The 16,628-nt window shown below is 41.4% G+C and overlaps 1 protein-coding gene across 2 annotated transcripts; it reads right to left on the bottom strand.

Annotated features, from left to right (window-relative positions):
- Positions 1-43: 43 nt before the first annotated feature.
- Positions 44-15,044, bottom strand: TPH1 (tryptophan hydroxylase 1). Of its 2 annotated transcripts, XM_030039611.2 has the most exons (11): positions 14,914-15,044; positions 11,048-11,185; positions 9,854-10,037; positions 8,330-8,430; positions 7,568-7,635; positions 5,848-6,044; positions 5,279-5,414; positions 4,650-4,776; positions 3,429-3,524; positions 2,752-2,885; positions 44-2,451 (listed from the first exon to the last, which is right to left on the bottom strand). In XM_030039611.2, the coding sequence occupies exons 1-11, from the start codon at positions 14,980-14,982 to the stop codon at positions 2,277-2,279; spliced, it is 1,425 nt and encodes a 474-aa protein (XP_029895471.1). In that variant the 5' UTR covers positions 14,983-15,044; the 3' UTR covers positions 44-2,276. The 2 variants fall into 2 exon arrangements, with proteins under 2 accessions (XP_029895471.1, XP_029895472.1); XM_030039612.2 differs by lacking the exons at positions 44-2,451; positions 2,752-2,885 and adding an exon at positions 2,893-3,327.
- Between the last annotated feature and the right edge of the window lie 1,584 nt (positions 15,045-16,628).

Genomic DNA, 16,628 nt, shown 5'->3' with positions numbered 1-16,628 from the left:
CATGGAATACCTGAACCACAGCACAAAACATACAAACCCTTGGTCAGAAGTGAGTGCTTCGTGTTTATTGCTACAGTGCTGAAGTAAAGGGGTTTTTGCTTCTAATAATTACCAACAAGTCATTTATTTCATTGACATTTAAAGCCTCCACGATAGTTTAAAATATTTAAATTATTACTGTTCTACATAGCCAGAAGGTTTGGATGTGTGAAGCCAAACATACGTGTTGCTAACGCCGTGGAAATGCATCTGCTCTGTATTACTTTTAGCAGTTTACTTAATTTTTTGCTACACAAGTGCAAATAAAAATACAATTGCTGTTTTTCCAAAATATTCAAAATTAGGTGCTGATTTATCAAGTATAAAGTTTCCTACTTGAAATGTATACATAGTTCAAAGAAAGAGTTGAAGTAACACATCTATCTATATTTCAACAACATAACACCAACATTTTTAAAAATGCAGCTGAATATTAACTGTTAACACAGAAGACTACAAAATAGATCCTCCGTTACTACTCACTCATAAGAAGGTTTCTTCTTTAGAAAGACCAAGCTCCTAAAAATCTATTATAAAGTGTAATGTAAGCCATAAATGTTGTAGAACATATTTCTAGGTCTTAAATGTTCTTTAAGGAAAAAAAGTTATAGTGGGTTATAGTCACAGAAAAAATTATCTAGGCTTGATTTAAACAGCGAACATACTTGGAAAGATTGGGCCAGTGATTGCTTATGGAGCAGATGTGGCCTGCTATAAAGTATATGAAATTCAAACTGATTTTCAAGCAGAGAGGTTCATGGAAGTCCTTTCAAGTTCTCAAAATCCTGGACTAGCATCTCCAGTGTATTTAAGATTTCAGACCATTTTTCCAGCAACCTTCACAGCTGCAAATTCTGAATTTCCTAACAAGCTCTGCCTATGAAGAATCAGTGCCTAGGGTGCTATTAAATACACTCTGCACATCACAGATCTTCCATTCAAACGTATCATATCCTGTACACATATTCATTTCATTAGCAGGGTTGGCAGAAAAAGCAGCCAGCACAGCTTTGTACAGCTATGCAGGATGCTTGAAACTATGGAGCCCTGGAAACGGTGAAGTTTGCTACTATGCAATACAGACAATTCAGCAGGACACTGCTTCCAAACACTTGTAAAGTGCTCCTTGGAATTAGATATACTTTGCACTACAGGGTAGTTTGTTGCATTCATAGCCACAGAATCCCTATGAAATGCTTGGGCCTTTCAATTATAATTTGCTTGATACGGAATGAAGGTGTTCAGGCCTAGAAAAGAAGAAACAAAATGTATCTTTGTGCAGCTTATGCAGGTCAGTAAAGGGACTGAGCAATCAATAGAATACTTATTCTTACAAAAAGTGGACTAGACTACAAACTTTGGCTGTTATTTTAAACTTTGGTGTTATTTTAGAACTGATGAAGCTCTTTTGAATATTAAATTGTAATTTGGAAATGGTTTAGGCTTTGTGCTAAGTCAGTACCTGATGGCTTGCTATATTTTTTGCTAAATTAATTCAATCAGGAAAAAGGCAAATGGTATTTCTGTAAGGAAAGGTCTTCCCTCAGGTGCAATATCAAGGACAGCAACAAAAACCCTGCCTCTGATCTGACAGCAAATCTCTTAAAATAAACAGAATTAGGATTTCATGCAACAGCCCTGTATCTCTGCATTATACTAGAAGCACGCCAAAGAGCACATTTGCAATCTTTGGGGGCAAGAATGATCCCTTTGAAAGCAAGATTTGACCCCTCAATTTCATCATGGTGAACCTCCAGCTATTTGTGTCCTGATGCCTGTGTTGTAATCATTCAATTTTTAAACTTGGTAGCACAGACTTAGAAGCACTGATTACTATAGCTTCTATGCTATGAAGTGTGCAATGCTATAAAATCAGTAGCATAGACTACTAGAGTCAGAAACAGACATTTCCCTGTGGTGAATTATTCCATTATTGCCTCATAAGCCACCTTCTGCAGCATCTGATCCCAGCCGTGATCCACAGTCTAGCAATTTCTCTACTGCCCCACCAGCTTCTCAAAGGCAACTCCAGGCCTTTTTTATCCAAGGGGGATGGAGGAATACATTCTGCAGGGGACTTCACACAGAGAAACAAGATAAAGTTATTATCCTTATGAGCCATTCACTCTTCCATTTGTAAAGGAGAGAGTTCTGCATACAACACATTACATGCCTAGAAAGAAATCAGTAGGGAAAAGAAAAGACTGGCCAAGTGCACCACACTGCTGACAGGGGTGTTAGACTTCCAGCTGCTTCCCCATCTTGCTGAGGGCATCGCTGACAATGTCCAGCTCATGACGTAGCTCATTCACCACACTGGCAATGCTCTTTGTGTCTTTCAGGATCTGCACGCTTTGAGTATATGGATTGTACTTCACACCAAACGGGCGCTTGATGGTTTTTGCAAACTCTCTATTCAAGTAAAAAAAGAGAGTGAGTTATAAACAAAATACAAATGCATCCTCTGTATGCAGTCAGTATCAATAACCACTTTGCCAAATTACTTACTTTCTTTAAAATGGTTGTAATTGTTATATAGTTCATCACCTTTCCCACCCAGTGCATGGAAGACCAAGCAAATACTAATCTCAGTTTTCCAACCCCATGAAAGATAATTATAAAACTGTGATAACAATGAAAGGGTTTGGTGCTGCTACTGAGAGATGCATGAAATCAAACCTGCTTTTATAAAACAGGGACAAAAATCTGTACCTCATCTTTTCCTTTGCTTCTTCAAAACTTTCAGAAACAAAGTAAACCTCCTGGAAAGTTGTAATGAGGCATTCTTGCTTGCAGGTGACCTTTGGATCAAAAGGCTTGACTTTGGCACTGCCAGAGAGTGAGTGCTGGTAACATAATGTGTTATCATGCGTCAGAAGAACATCACCACCCAAAGAATCCATGAGGAAGATGGCATGAGGTAGAGTGGATAAAAAAAAGATTAAGTGAGGCCATATTTAGTGCATTGCTTCTTAAAATTTTTATCTGCAGATGAACAGTGGTTAAAGCTTAACAAACGGAATAACTGAACAGTCATATTCTGCCAATTTGGGTCAAAAAAGGGATTCCTCAGACACAAGGCTCATGTGTAAACAAGAGCAATATTTTCAGAATCTGGTTAAACCAGCAGAGCTTTATCCTGAAAATAGTTACTTGGAACCTAATGTTAAAAAATACCAGCCATCTAATGCTTCCTGTGAAAGACATGGGAGCTGCTCAGCATATATCCAAAAGCAGACTGTCCAGTAATTATTCCCACAGTGAATTTGCTTGAAGTCTAGTAGGTATCTAGGAGTTTTCAAAAGAAATTATACTTCATAAAAAACAGGGCAAAACAGTGACAATAATCACGTACAAACAAAGATACAAATAAGCAGTAGACATCTTACCTTGAGCTCACTAATTGAAGAGAGCAAGCCAGCCCCATAAACTCGTAGCTGTCCCTCTTGCTTGCACAAGCCAAACTCTACAGTGAAGAAGTAGCACTGAAACAGAGAAGGGCATAAAATAATTCAGCATTCAGCAAAGATGCTGTAGTGAACTAGATGGGGGCATTTCTATTTGTAGTAGTGTCAAACAGTTGCAAATATCAGACAGTCATCTCTTGCTTATCCTTCTCAGATATTTAAAGAGGAAGGAAGCCAGAAAGGAAGGGTGAAAAACCACAGGATGGCATGTTTCTCATAAGAAAGATTGATATTATAGATTACCCAGCTAGGCCAGAAGCTGTTAATGTCAGTAGGAATATTGAAAGGTAAATATGTTTTGAGAAATATTGTCACAACAGGACAGCTTCAGCTTAAAAGAAACACTGGATAGGGAGGAGCTCTGTGAGTGAGTGAAAACATCAGTCCACTACGGTTTGTTTCTCATTTGCTTAGTGGCTTGTAAAATTAAAGATGTTTAGTTTGCTGGATTTCAGGATTTCTGCAGGTATAGGGGAAGAATGCTATTTTCACAGATGGCTTAGTTCTGCTCCCACTGAAAGTAGTAGGAAATTTACCATTAGCTACACCAGGTGCAGGAAAAAAAATTTTTTTTTTAAATCAGCAAACCAGTTCTTTCATAACTGGCATCAATTATTTTTCATCTAAATTTAATTTTCATCTTCAAATATTTTTGCCAAAGCATCCAGAAACTGATATCCAGGAAATAAGATTAATTTATATTATGTGAATTTCTTGGCTGAAAAGTATCTAAATGCTAGTGCTCACCACACTCAGTGAAAACACCGTATCATTTCAATTCATTCTACACATTAAAGAAACGGATTACTCTTAAAATCATTGAATCATGTTCCCAGAATTAAGAAGATTTTGTCTGGAAGAAACAGACCATAGAATTTCCATCTGGAAGAAGTGATCTACCACCAGAAGTTGCACCCTTACTTGACAGCCAAGCGAAGAAAAATACCAATCATATCAACCCTAAAATATATCTTTCTTCCTAGCATGGAAAATTGTTATATGCTCTAAAAGCCAAGGACCAGTGAAACACATAGGTCTAGCAGCTGGTGTGGCTAATTTTGACATGATTTTCCAAATTTATTCAATGGAGTGGGATCAGCCTAGTAAGCTTTCGATGGGATCACCAGGGACTCAAACACTCACTGTTGCCAGTTTTTGGACAGCCTCATCTGATGCCCCAAGTGATGCAAGACCAATTTCCTGAGAGAACTGAGCAAAACTGGGTTCAGCCAAAAGCGGGACATGGCCTAGGAGCTCGTGGCAGGTATCACTGGAAAAAGAAAACAAAGAAATCTCATTATCTGTCTTTGTGGTAGAGTGAAAAAGTAGCACCACTGAACAGATACAAAGTCTTGTGTTAAACTAATATCCAAAAGACAGAAAAGTGTCAATCATGTCTGGCTGAAACCAGCTGAGCATGTCATACTAACTACATAAATACATAAGCTCAGATTTTCAAATGAAGCTGTCTAAAATTAAGATCCAAGCTCCACATTTGTGAGGCAATTGAATATTAAACTAACTCTGCACACAATGACATCAGTGAGAGCTCTGCAATAACATGCTGTACTTTTGAAAATCCTGTACTTATGAAGGTGGTACTTGAGCATGCTAAAACTTCATTACATTCAGCGTGAAGGCTGAGTCTTCAGCACCTTAAAAATAAGTTTTCTTGCTGGTATTCTTGAACAGCTTATCAGTAGCTTGGCTCTGGGCAGTGAGATTCAAAACTCACTCGCTCTCAAATTCTACCCCAAGATTAAACGACTCACGGCTCTGGTGTATAGAGAGGGTCCGAGCTGTGTCTAACATATTGAGTGCAGTGAAAAACTCTGAATGCTAATCCTGCCAAGAAGTCTCTGGGTGACAGATATCCAGCAACAGGGCGAATGGTGAAACCCGTGCGCTCTGAAAAGGAACGGAGAAATTGTACATTAGTTTAGCGTAGAACTGCACAATGTTGTTACCTTTCCTGCTACAACTAGGGTAAAAGCCTTGGCTCAAGAGCATGTAGGAAAATCAGGCACAATTCAGAAAATTAGGCCTAAGCTTGAGAATGACCAACATTTAGCAGAAATGTCCCTACCTCTCTGTCAGTGGATTTCCTACAATTTCATGCCTAGAGCCAACACAATACAACTAGGTATCTCTTTAGCCAATCCTAACAGTCTCTTCAGAAGTAGCATTGCCCCTCAAATGTCACTCTTTGTATAAAGCCTCTTAAAGGACCAGAATGAATACAAGCAAAAATGACCAAGGTTGTTTTCTTGTGCCTACAAAATAGCAGTGTGATTTGCAATGGACCTTAGTTCCTTTTTGTGTAAGAAAATTAGCACGTTACCTTTCAGGAAGCGGGACACATCTTCCAGCTGAGGGATATTGTCCTCCCTGTACCCACAGTATTTGGTAAGCAAGGGTAAGTTTTTAAGGTACTCTCTGCAGGCATGAGTTGGGTAAAGCTTGTTAAGCTCTCGGTACACAGTCCCCCAAGTCTTGATCTCCTCCTCTGTGAATTCAATCTTGGGAATTGGGTCACCACTACAAGGAGAAGAGGAAGAAAGGACATTCCTTGCTAAATGGCTAATAATGGATGACTCATTTACCTACTATTATTATTTAAAATCTATACAGCTGTAACACCTGGTCAGGGTGCATTAGGCACTGTCAAATACAGAGTGAGATCTGGTCTATACCCTGGAAATCTTTTAGTCTAAGGGCTTGCTCTCTTTTCCACCTAAATCAACTGACAGGGATCTTTGCATTGTCCTCACTGGAGCCTGAAATCTTCCATTCTGTAAAGGGTTTCTTAGGTGTCTAATGCTGAGAGTAACATTTAAAATACCAGCATAACCTTTGCACCTTCAGGAGCTGAAAACACATCCTTTTCCCTGTTGGACTTTCCTGTCTGCAATTACTTTCCATTATCTTGTTGATTTGTTTTAGGAAAAAAAATTCCTTAAATTAACACCACACTGTGTGGAAGCAGCTAAATGTACACATTAGGTAAAAATCATACTTCTATGCAGAGGAGACAAGCGTCTGTCTGAACGTATTAACTGTAGTCCATCTTTCTTATTTAGCCCTCAGGATCTTGATTAAAGTGGATTATAGCAAGGGTGTGACCTAAAGCCCACTGAAAGCAATGGGAGTGTTACACTGAGCTTCCACTGTCAGCCAGGTAACCAGCATGGCAGATGCTTTCCCAAAGGAATCTCTGTTAGCCACACATTAACAATAACTGGCTCTGTGCTGTGGTAACCAGTTGCATTAATACCCAGTGCAACAGAGCTCTAGATACCCACCATTTCTAGGTCATTTCCAACTGAGGAACTTGGCATCTAAATTCAAGCAGGCAACAGGAACATGAAAATCATGTTTAGAAAGAATTTACGGCACTGGGCTATGAAACTCTTACTGCTTTAAGAGCTCCCTCCCCCAAGCAACATCTCTAAAGACAGAAGCTCTTCAAGTTTCTTTTCACAGAAAACTTCTTATCTACACATCACATGCACTAGTTTGAGCCAGGAAAGAAAATTCAAGTATTAACATTTGCCCAAAGAGTTTACAGTCAGTGGTCAATGGGCTATATACTGGGTTTTGCCTCCCCTCCCCCTCCTTCGCAAAGGACACCAGTCTGCCCTAGTCAAGCCAGTATGCCCTGGCACAGGCAGCTGTGCAACATGCGTTGTCGTCCACCCTCTTCCTTTGTTGTACCCATTTCCAGAGAATCAAAGGGGGACCGCAGAGTCCAAATGCCCCATGCTGCAAGGAAGCCCATGCTGGCATCGCTGCCCATCTGAGGATCAGCACTGCTGCAGATGCCATAATGACCAAGCAACCACAGCCCCAGACTGATCAGAGGCCCAGGAAGCTCCAAGATGGCCTAGATCTACCTTTTAATCGTGTCTTACATCTCCCTTCTTTTTACCCCTCCAGCTCCAATTCCCGAGCCAAGCATGTCTCGGCGAGATCTGAGCCCAGGGAAGGTGAGCCCCTGCCAGTCCACTCTGCTATTATTTCAAGGCACCCAGAAGGCTTATTCTGGAAGAAGTCAAGCTTACTGTTTGTAGTTCATAGCCAGGTCTGCAAAATACTTTCGCCTCTTGCGATAGACATTGTCTTTGAAACCCTGGCAGGGGGAAGGAGAAAAACAAAGTTAAATGAGGCTGTAGTAAATAATTTAAAACAAGACACTTGAAAGTTCTTCAGTTGGGAAATACAAAAGTATGCTGTGTAAGAATGAGAGGGCAGGGCAGGAACATCATAGCTGTAGTCTGAAATGTTTAGTAACTGTGAACTAAGGAAATACTCCAAAGTAAGAATCAGCGGTTTTAGGCATGCAACTATATATTCAGTAGACAAGGATTCCGTTTAGTCATATCAGTATTTATACAAACTTTGTTACTTGCTTGATTATTCTAAATTACAGAACAAATTGCCCATTTGCACTGCTCAAGTACCATTTGTCTAGTCCAATTATAGTAAGGAAGAAGAAAAGAAGAGAAATGAAGCCTGCCTCACAACAGTTTTTTTGTTTGGTTGGGTTTTTTGTTTGTTTTTTCAGTTTGCATGCGACCACTCAGGGCCCAGACCAGGAGTCCTCGCACAAGTAAGCCTTGCAGAAAGGCACGGGAGCTGAATTCAGTGGTGGCCTTGCCTGAACTAGGAAAAAGACGTGAAACCCCCAAGAGAAGGTGCTCAGACCCACAGAGGCACCGTTGAGGGGAAGGAGGGGGAGGAGGAGAAGCTGCAATTTTTTTAAAGTAAACTGCACAGAGTATGTTTTCACTAAGGATTGGGTGTAGGGAGGAAAAAATACTTACTGGATGGTCAGCATCCAAATCGGACCCGTACATCAGCACTCGGTTTGCACACTTATCCAAATCTGAGATCTTCTTTGGAAACCAGGGAACATTCTCCATGTCTAGGGAATGCATGGAATCCACAAAGTTATTAATAATGCCGAGCATGCTGAGGGAGGAAACACTACTTTCAAGTATGGCTATGGCGGTTACAAGCGAAATCTATAAATTAAAAGGGCATGAATAAGACAAGGGAGTCCACTTCCTATCTGGCACCAGCCTACAGCTCACACTTCCTCCTCTGTCACTGCCACAGCCTGCCTACAGAGTACAGCCAGCTTCAAAGCGTCCAGGGGAGGAAACAGTTAATATGGGTTTTCTGTGGCCCTTAACTGTTATTACTGTTAGAATAGCATCTAGAGGCTGTCACTGAGACAAGGCCTCCTTGTGCACACTGCTGTGAATCTTCCAGAGTACAAAGTGTGCAAAGGAGTAGATTTGCAAAGTGATTTGCCTGTGGTCCCTGGGCAGAGTGGGAGCAGGTTTGAGTCCTCCCATCCTGCTCTACTGACCATGGGAAATAAACATTGCTCTGTGGTTACGTACTTCAGAAGAATCCAGCTCTGCTGAGGGGTTTGTGGGAGAAGAGGAAGAGAAGGAGGCCCTGCAGCCTTAGAGAGACACTTCATTACAGTTCTGCTACTGACTACTTTTTTTTTTTTTAGCCTCAGAGAGTTTTTAACCAAGCTCTTGGCAGAGCGGTTAATACATTGGTTTTCTGCCCTGATGCTCTTCAGTTTTCTTAAGAAGGACAGGGGGAGTGTTTAGATTGAAATTGCCCTTACTTAGGGCTAAAGTAAGACATTTTTATCCAAGAACACCAGATCTCACCTTCCCCTAGCTACCCTTAGCCAAGCACAGTGGCTGAGAAATACATGGGACCAACTTCCTGCTGCCCTGAACTTTAGGCATCTCTTTAAACAGAAGCAAAGGTAAACAGGATGTTAAGCATCCTAAAGTTAAAAGGCACTCTTTCACACTAATATAAGTAACAGGTTATGATGAAAAGTGGTTAAAAAAAAAAATTTAACTCAAGAGCTACATGAGGAAATTGCAGAATCCATCTCTTACTTTCACCAGTGTCTGAACTGAACTGGGATCTGTTAGTATTATACCTCTGTCATCATGGTATACAGTCCCTAGCCAAGCCCTGCATTCAGACTGTGCCTACATGCCAGCCTGCTTTGGCCTGCATGGGTGCAGGGACTCCCATTGATGCCAGTTGGGCTGCACTGAGAAGGGATGGGAGCACAGATAACGGACATGCAATTTGCACCAGCCTGAAACAGCCTGTATTCCTAGGTGACGCCAGCCAATGCAGCCCTGTTCATATCAGCCAAACTGCACTCATTCACAACACAGAAGCATAAACCTGGTAGCTACTGATTGAAAACACTACACAAATGCAGATGTGGACACCATAAAAAGATTTCAAACCAACACATTGAGAAGTGCATTTTTATCAGAACTGCCTTTTGTACTTACCATCTTCTTGGACATTGAAATGCTCTGTCAGGCTCATAAAGACAACATTGACGTGGGATTTCAGGACCTGAAATATCTCATTCAGTTGTTCCCTGTTACTGTCACAGTCCACAAAGATCTCAAACTCAGAATTTCGTCTCCTGGACTTCCGTGACTCAATGTGTACCAGATTTACATGCTTCTCCTGTTTTGTAAGAAGTAATGTTTTCAAATAGATTGACTAAAACCAGTTGACTAAAAACTAAAATTTGTTTTTCAAATGAATGTTCTACTGCCATGGACTATTCACCACCTTTGCGAAGCTATTTTAGTTAATTGGATCTCTTGACAGCAGTTTGCTTGGGGGGGCGAGGGGGGGCAATAATTTGATTTTAAAAAGCCTCCCATTCAGAAGACAATGAAAGAGAACCTGTGTTCTTTCAATTTCATTTGCATTCAGGAAGCACAGAAAGGCACAGTCAGGAGGTTTAAATTCATAGACCTTTTTCTTTCATCCCTCCCATAGGAAGCTGATTAGCAACTGGGTCTGAGGAAATTCACCAAAATGCCAATCAAGTCACTGTATAATTATCACACAAGCAAGCAAGGGATTTAAAAGCAGTAGTTTTCAGGGTGTAAATTTCACTTTTTTTTTGAAGAATTATTTAATCATATGTCTTGTATCAGGAACGTAGAGAAAGCCCCAGGCTAAGACATGCAGGGCCAGATGACAGAGCACAGCAGCACTGCACATGTTGCTTGCGCAATACCTGCCCAGCAATCGAAGGAGTGCAGCTATGCAATTGCAGTTCCTCTGTCACTCTCAGTCTGGCTACGCAGGGTGACAAGGGCACCAGACTCAACCCAGCATGGGTCAGCACCCCAAGTGTCTACCTGCCATCGGCAAGAGTTTCAGACCCACCTCTTATGTGCAGTAGAAACAATGAGTGCCCATCTTCTTTTCATGAGGGGAAAAGACAAAACTCCCTCAGTCTTTAGTCAGTGCAGATGATACGTTTTGTGAGGATTTTTAGCCAGCTAGCATCTAATTTCCAAGGCATAAATTTGCTTTCGTAGGTAATTTGGGGTGCAAAGTGGAAGCCAGGCTAGGAATCACGCCTTTAATAAATGGATGCAATTAATTCTAGTGTGTTCCAAAACTATCCTTACAATTTAAAAATACAAAGCTACTATAGTAATGCGATTATTACATACCTGAAAGAGTTTTAATGCTTTTACAAGTCCTCCAACTTCATTCTTCAAGGAAAAAATGATGGCTGTTCTTCCTCTTTCAGATGCATGGTGTTCATTCTCTTTATTATTTTCAATCATCATGTAATTTGACTTATTTAACTAAATGCAAACAAACAAAAACAATTTTTTTGACTGATCAACCACAAAAAGAAAGTTGCCAATTAAATCATTACACAATAACAGGCATAAAGTTAAGCACACATAGAATCTGTGAGAGCTGAGGATGAAATACTGAGATTTCATTTTTTCAGTTAGAATGATTTTACAGACATCTTTAGTCATTCTCTAGGATGCAGAAAATGTTTTCAAAGCATAGTTTATAATTAGCATTAGTATTTCGGAGGGGGGGAGCTATAAGACATCAGCAGAAATAATAAGTTGAACAAAATACATGTTAGCAAATTCAATGAACATTGATAAAGGGAAGAATCTAAAACCCACTGGATATAGGTAGGAAAAGATGGATCAGGATTTAGCCGATCAGAACTGAAAAATCATTGCCTTTCTCTCACTACATAACTGTAAAGCACTGCTTTTACAGAGAAAGGAGTTAAAATGTTACACTGACCAGAATCTGTTGACTACAGAGACAGTCCCACTCTGATCAACCCCAGCAAAGCTATTCCATCTGTCAGGTCCCCCAATTCACATGCCAAACCCCTATCATAATCACCCAAATCACACACTAAAAAAATTTTCAGACAACCAACACTGTAGAACCACATGGTTTTGTACCTTACTAGTGATCACACTCCTGACTATGTTGAAATTGGTGGGTATCACATACCATATTCTTAGCTACATGTAGCCAGGCCATAAATAGAGATAATATCAGAACAATTAAGAATGAGGAAAATGCAAAGGAATGAAGAAATACAAGGCTTTAAAGCAGAGGCTGTATCTCATACATCTTCAAATCTTGCAAAAAGAAACAAAAACGGTGAGGTTTCTGAAGGAACCAGTGAGAAAGAGGAGAGGAAAAATGAAGGCATATTATTGCTATTTGGAATTATTTTTTGATCTGACACAGCTTTTAAAGATATGACTATCTGGTGACATTTTTGGGAATGGAAAGAGCAAAAATGAAAATGCAATCAAAACGCAGCAGTTCCATTGATTGCCTTCTACAGTCTCTCCAGCTCTAAACTATTTAAAATGGATAATGCTGAATAGCTAAGTATTTCTATCTATAATAGATAAGTTTAAAAATAAAAAACAGATTTTACCTATCTGCTATCAAAACATTCCCATTTACCTTTCAGATCAAGAAGGTTATCTGCCTAACAAAATAATTAAATTAGTTTCATTTTAAATTGAGTATTTTACAACAAGGCACATGTTTCGTGCTGCTCTAAGAAATGTTTCAAGCAGGTTACTGGATGTGAGCTCTCTGGGGTGCTGAGGTGGTATCCCATGGAAGAGGTCTTGCTCCAAGCCCACTGATGCTAATGGAAATGTCTGGATTTCTGACTGGGTCCCCACCTCTAACAAGCTGTCACTATATGATGAGCCTAGACGGCAGTGTGAAGTCCATCACACTGTTTCTGATCCAGTAAAGCCACTGATCTCCATCAGCTTGAGTCCAGACATCAAATTCTTTGCTGAAAGTGGGCGACAGGGCCCAATCCAGGTTCTGCTGAGCAGCCTGCAGGTTTCACAGCTCACTTCAGCAAGTGTCAGATCAGGATCACAAGAGCCAGGAACAGGCACTGAGCAAGGGTACTCCAAGCAGAAAAGAAAAAGCTAATAACTCCACAGTTACATATAGATTATTGGCTGTTTTCTCAAGTGCAGAGATCACCATTTGTGTGAGCCAAATCCTGTTCAGACAATACGGCTGTAGAAGAAGCTGGATGCAAAGAAGTCTCCATTACAAATAGAGTTAGATGACAGTCTTTGAAGGCAAAAACTGTTGAGCTGTTTTATATATACAGTTTAAACGCAGCATGTTGGCTTGATTCCACATTCAGGATCATTGACTTAAGATCAGCTCATGAGATTTGGCATAGTTGCATGCAATATTATAAGGTGTACAGCTAGGACAAACTACATGCATTGAAGACGTTCTTATTTTGTATTTTGCTAGTTCAACTAACATTGTGTTTAGGATCAGCTGACAATATTTATAGAGTAATATGTTTAAGAGACCAATGAATAAAATACAACAAAATGCAGTGTGTTCTTACATCAAGTTCTAAAAATGACCTCTAATTTAGGAATTTGAAAAAGCTGCAGAAGAGAAATTCAGATGCCTACAATGCCAAACACACACCACTTACATCTTTAACCCTAAACCACCATTAATCTTTGGCTTTTGATTAAAAAATGGACTGAAAACAGGTCTGTGTTAATGCAGCAACCATTTTAGTGCAAGACAACAAGTGATAATGGTAATGCAAAAACAATTCCTCTCCTCCAACAGCTGCACCTTCACTTTCATTTTATTCTGTATCAGTAACTCAGCTGTAATCCAATCTGACACTCTTCCTTTGCATGGTAACACATTTGAGCTTTTTGGAGGGTGAGGGGGGGAATTAATATTGCATTGATGCTTGTTATTAATGATGCAAAGCATTAACTGATTTGCCATGAACCTGACTCGAGTCCTAATGAAACTACACAAGCACAAGAATACTCTAACACCCTTATTTAGATAGATATCTAGGCATCTTCTGGTTAAAGATCGCTCCTTTTGGAGCCCATAGCAATTACCTTCCCTTTCTTCCCCTCCCCAAAGAATATTCTCTGCGAGATAGATATTTGAGGGTGTATATTTTGTGCTTTAGTTCTTTATATTAATGGATAGCCAAGATTTAAAATTATCCAAACATACTCATCTAAAGGAAATTACATTTTAAAAGCCATGAATTGAAAACCAAAAAAATCTTTTCAAAAATGTATTTGATACAGATTGCCATTAATTGTACTTGATAAAAAGTCTCAACAGGTGTTTTATATCCTCCTCCCTCTTTAAGTAGCTGCTTACTTCCTCACTGTCCTTCTGACACACTTCTTAGTAGGAAAAGATGAAGACATCTTATGAGTGACCATGACTAGATGTCACATCACAGGGGAATTTTTTGGCCACACCAAAGGTCTTCCTTAGATTTAGTTCTCAGACGCCAAACTGAAAGCTGTGCTGAATGGTTTATTTGGTTTCCAAAGATCCGAGGGATACGGCAAAACAATCTTTTGTGAAACTTCACTCCATTACAGTCAGCGTTCTTGTTTTCACAACAAATTTTACTGACTTCATAAACTGCACAGTATCAATAACTGCAGCCAACACATAAGTGCTGATTTTATCTGGTCTTCTCTGACATACTGAGCATATTCCCACTGTAACATGAAATAATCCAGGAGTGAATTTTTCCGGGAGATAGATACGCGCACACACACCCTCTTTGTCTGCTAAGCAATGATGCACCAGAAGTTACTTTGGTTCTACCTTAATTTCATCCTCTCGCATTTGAATTTTACCACTTTTTTCCCCCCTTCTGTCCAGAAACGAAGCATACTCCCTCCCACCCCAAGCCCAGCTGCACCGAACGCTCCCACCGGTACCAGAGGAGCAGCATCTCAGGGCCACTACCGCTCTCCAAGCAACCGGGGCCAGAAAGCTCCCCTTTTCCCCCCAAACCCACCGCTCCGACAACCGCACCGGCGAGGCGGCAGAGCCGTAACTTCAGAGAAGCACCATTTTTCCCGCAAGCCGGAGCCGGGGCCGGAGCCCCTCCCCTCCCTTCCCTTGCAGCGCTGCCCCCGGGGCCGCTCAGCCCCGAACCGAGCCCGCAGCTCCCCGGTGCCCCGGCCCGGCCCCCCCTCACCTGGCCGGGGGCCTCCCGCGGGCCGGGCGTCGTCTCCAGCGAGCCGCCGCGGCGAGGCGCGGGGTGCATGGCCGGGACCGGGACCGATCTCGGCACCGGCGGCCGCTTTATGGAGGGGGCGAGAGCCGCCCCTAATCGCCCTCCGCGGGGGCGGAGGAGGCGGCGGGAGGGAGGGAGGCGGAGGGAAGCGCTGCCCGGCCCAGCTGAGGAAGGGGCTCGTTAACCTTCTTAATAATACCCGCGGAAAGCTCGTGGTTCAAACGCTGTTGGCGGAGCGGGGATGCTCAGATGCAGCCACCAACCGCCCGCCATCTCTGCACCCCAGAAACACCCGCACAAAAGAGGTGCTTTTCCTCCTTGGTCACCCATGCAAGGCGGTCAGAGATGACCGACTTTTTGTGGGTAACTTTGTGGGTAACTTTGTGGGTTTTGCAGCTAACGTGAATTTGCACCCCACGGGGCTGAAGGGAGCGAGCATTTGGACGGAGGGGGCCTGTCTACTTCCACCGTGGCCACACAGCCTCCTCCCAACGCCCGTCCGCTCCTTGCAAATTGATATGTACGCTGCCCGTGTTAAAGGAAGGCACGCTGCATAAGAAATGAGAGGTGGTGAGCGATGGGTCCGAAGCAGAGGGTAAATAGGCAAAGTTGCCTGCAAGGCGATGGCTTAGCTACTGGGAATCAGCGGGCCAGGCAAGGATCTCCCCTAAACACTCTACAAGGCTGCTGCCAAAGTGTGTAGTGCAGGTTGTAGTCTCAAAGAGAAACACCACAGATAGGTGTATCGAGTTCTTCACTAAAAGTAATAGTACGTTTGTTGCTGTGAAAATACATTGCAGCACATTACTTCTTTTCTAAAAAACTCCTGCACATACAGGAAGAATAACTACATTTCAGTTAGCAGGAAACAATGTATTTTCATATCTTATGTATAGTGTCATTTATTGTCTGTATAGATCTAGACATACATTTATGTTTTAGAAACTATCATGGTTTTTAGACTCCAATAAGCCTAGTCCTCACTGTCTCCTCTCAGGTCAGACTTGGCAACAACATGAAGATAAGGGGATTTGTGCTACACAGCAGGAGAAGCCAAAACGTTTCCCAGGAACATAATCCTTTGGAGGCTTTAGGGGCCTGGGGGAGGAGAGATTGATTATTTTGTGTTGGGCATGGGGCTGTCCAAAAACTAAGATTCTGGTCTTTTGTTAAGTTCCTTACAAACCTACCTTTCAGAGAAATGCTCAAAATCACCAACGACTGGTTTTACCCTAATTTACTCAAGTGTATGAAAAATCTCCAGTATTTTTCTCTTCAGTGGCTAAAATATTGAAACCTTGATTCCAGCTAGATCTCTCAGACACTGGTGTAATGCAAATGATAAATTGTACCGATGAAGACAATATGCAGGCTAACATCTAACCAAGGCAGACATGGTCACACTTGTACCAACATCTCCAATGATGTGAGTATCTTCCTAGAAGACATGGAACTTTAAACAATCCTCTTTCTAAGAGGACTGAGGGTAACTAGCTCTGCCCTTCAGATACAGCACGGAATTAAAGGAGTACGGCTAAAAGTGATGACATAGCTGGAAAAGCCAGTTTGTTCCAGTTTGCTAATGGCATATATTTTGTGACGAGATGCTTCAATTTTCCCTTCATAAAGAAAAATGCAGTATTTATTCACTCTATGCCTTAGCTCTACAACAGACA

This window comes from Aquila chrysaetos, chromosome 16, assembly GCF_900496995.4.
Source record: "Aquila chrysaetos chrysaetos chromosome 16, bAquChr1.4, whole genome shotgun sequence".
Taxonomy (NCBI): Eukaryota; Metazoa; Chordata; class Aves; order Accipitriformes; family Accipitridae; genus Aquila; species Aquila chrysaetos.
Note: the sequence above shows the minus strand (reverse complement) of the source record. Positions and strands in the feature narration are given on the sequence as shown.

Bases quoted from the DNA above. Each gene is read 5' to 3' on its own strand.
- TPH1 (XM_030039611.2), bottom strand. From the start codon at position 14,982: ATGCACCCCGCGCCTCGCCGCGGCGGCTCGCTGGAGACGACGCCCGGC. The intron at 6,045-7,567 runs GTAAGCTTGACT...TTCTCCTTGTAG, and splicing joins CTGGCTATGAACTACAAACA to TGGTGACCCAATTCCCAAGA. The intron at 2,886-3,428 runs GTAAGATGTCTA...TTATGTTACCAG, and splicing joins CTTCAATTAGTGAGCTCAAG to CACTCACTCTCTGGCAGTGC.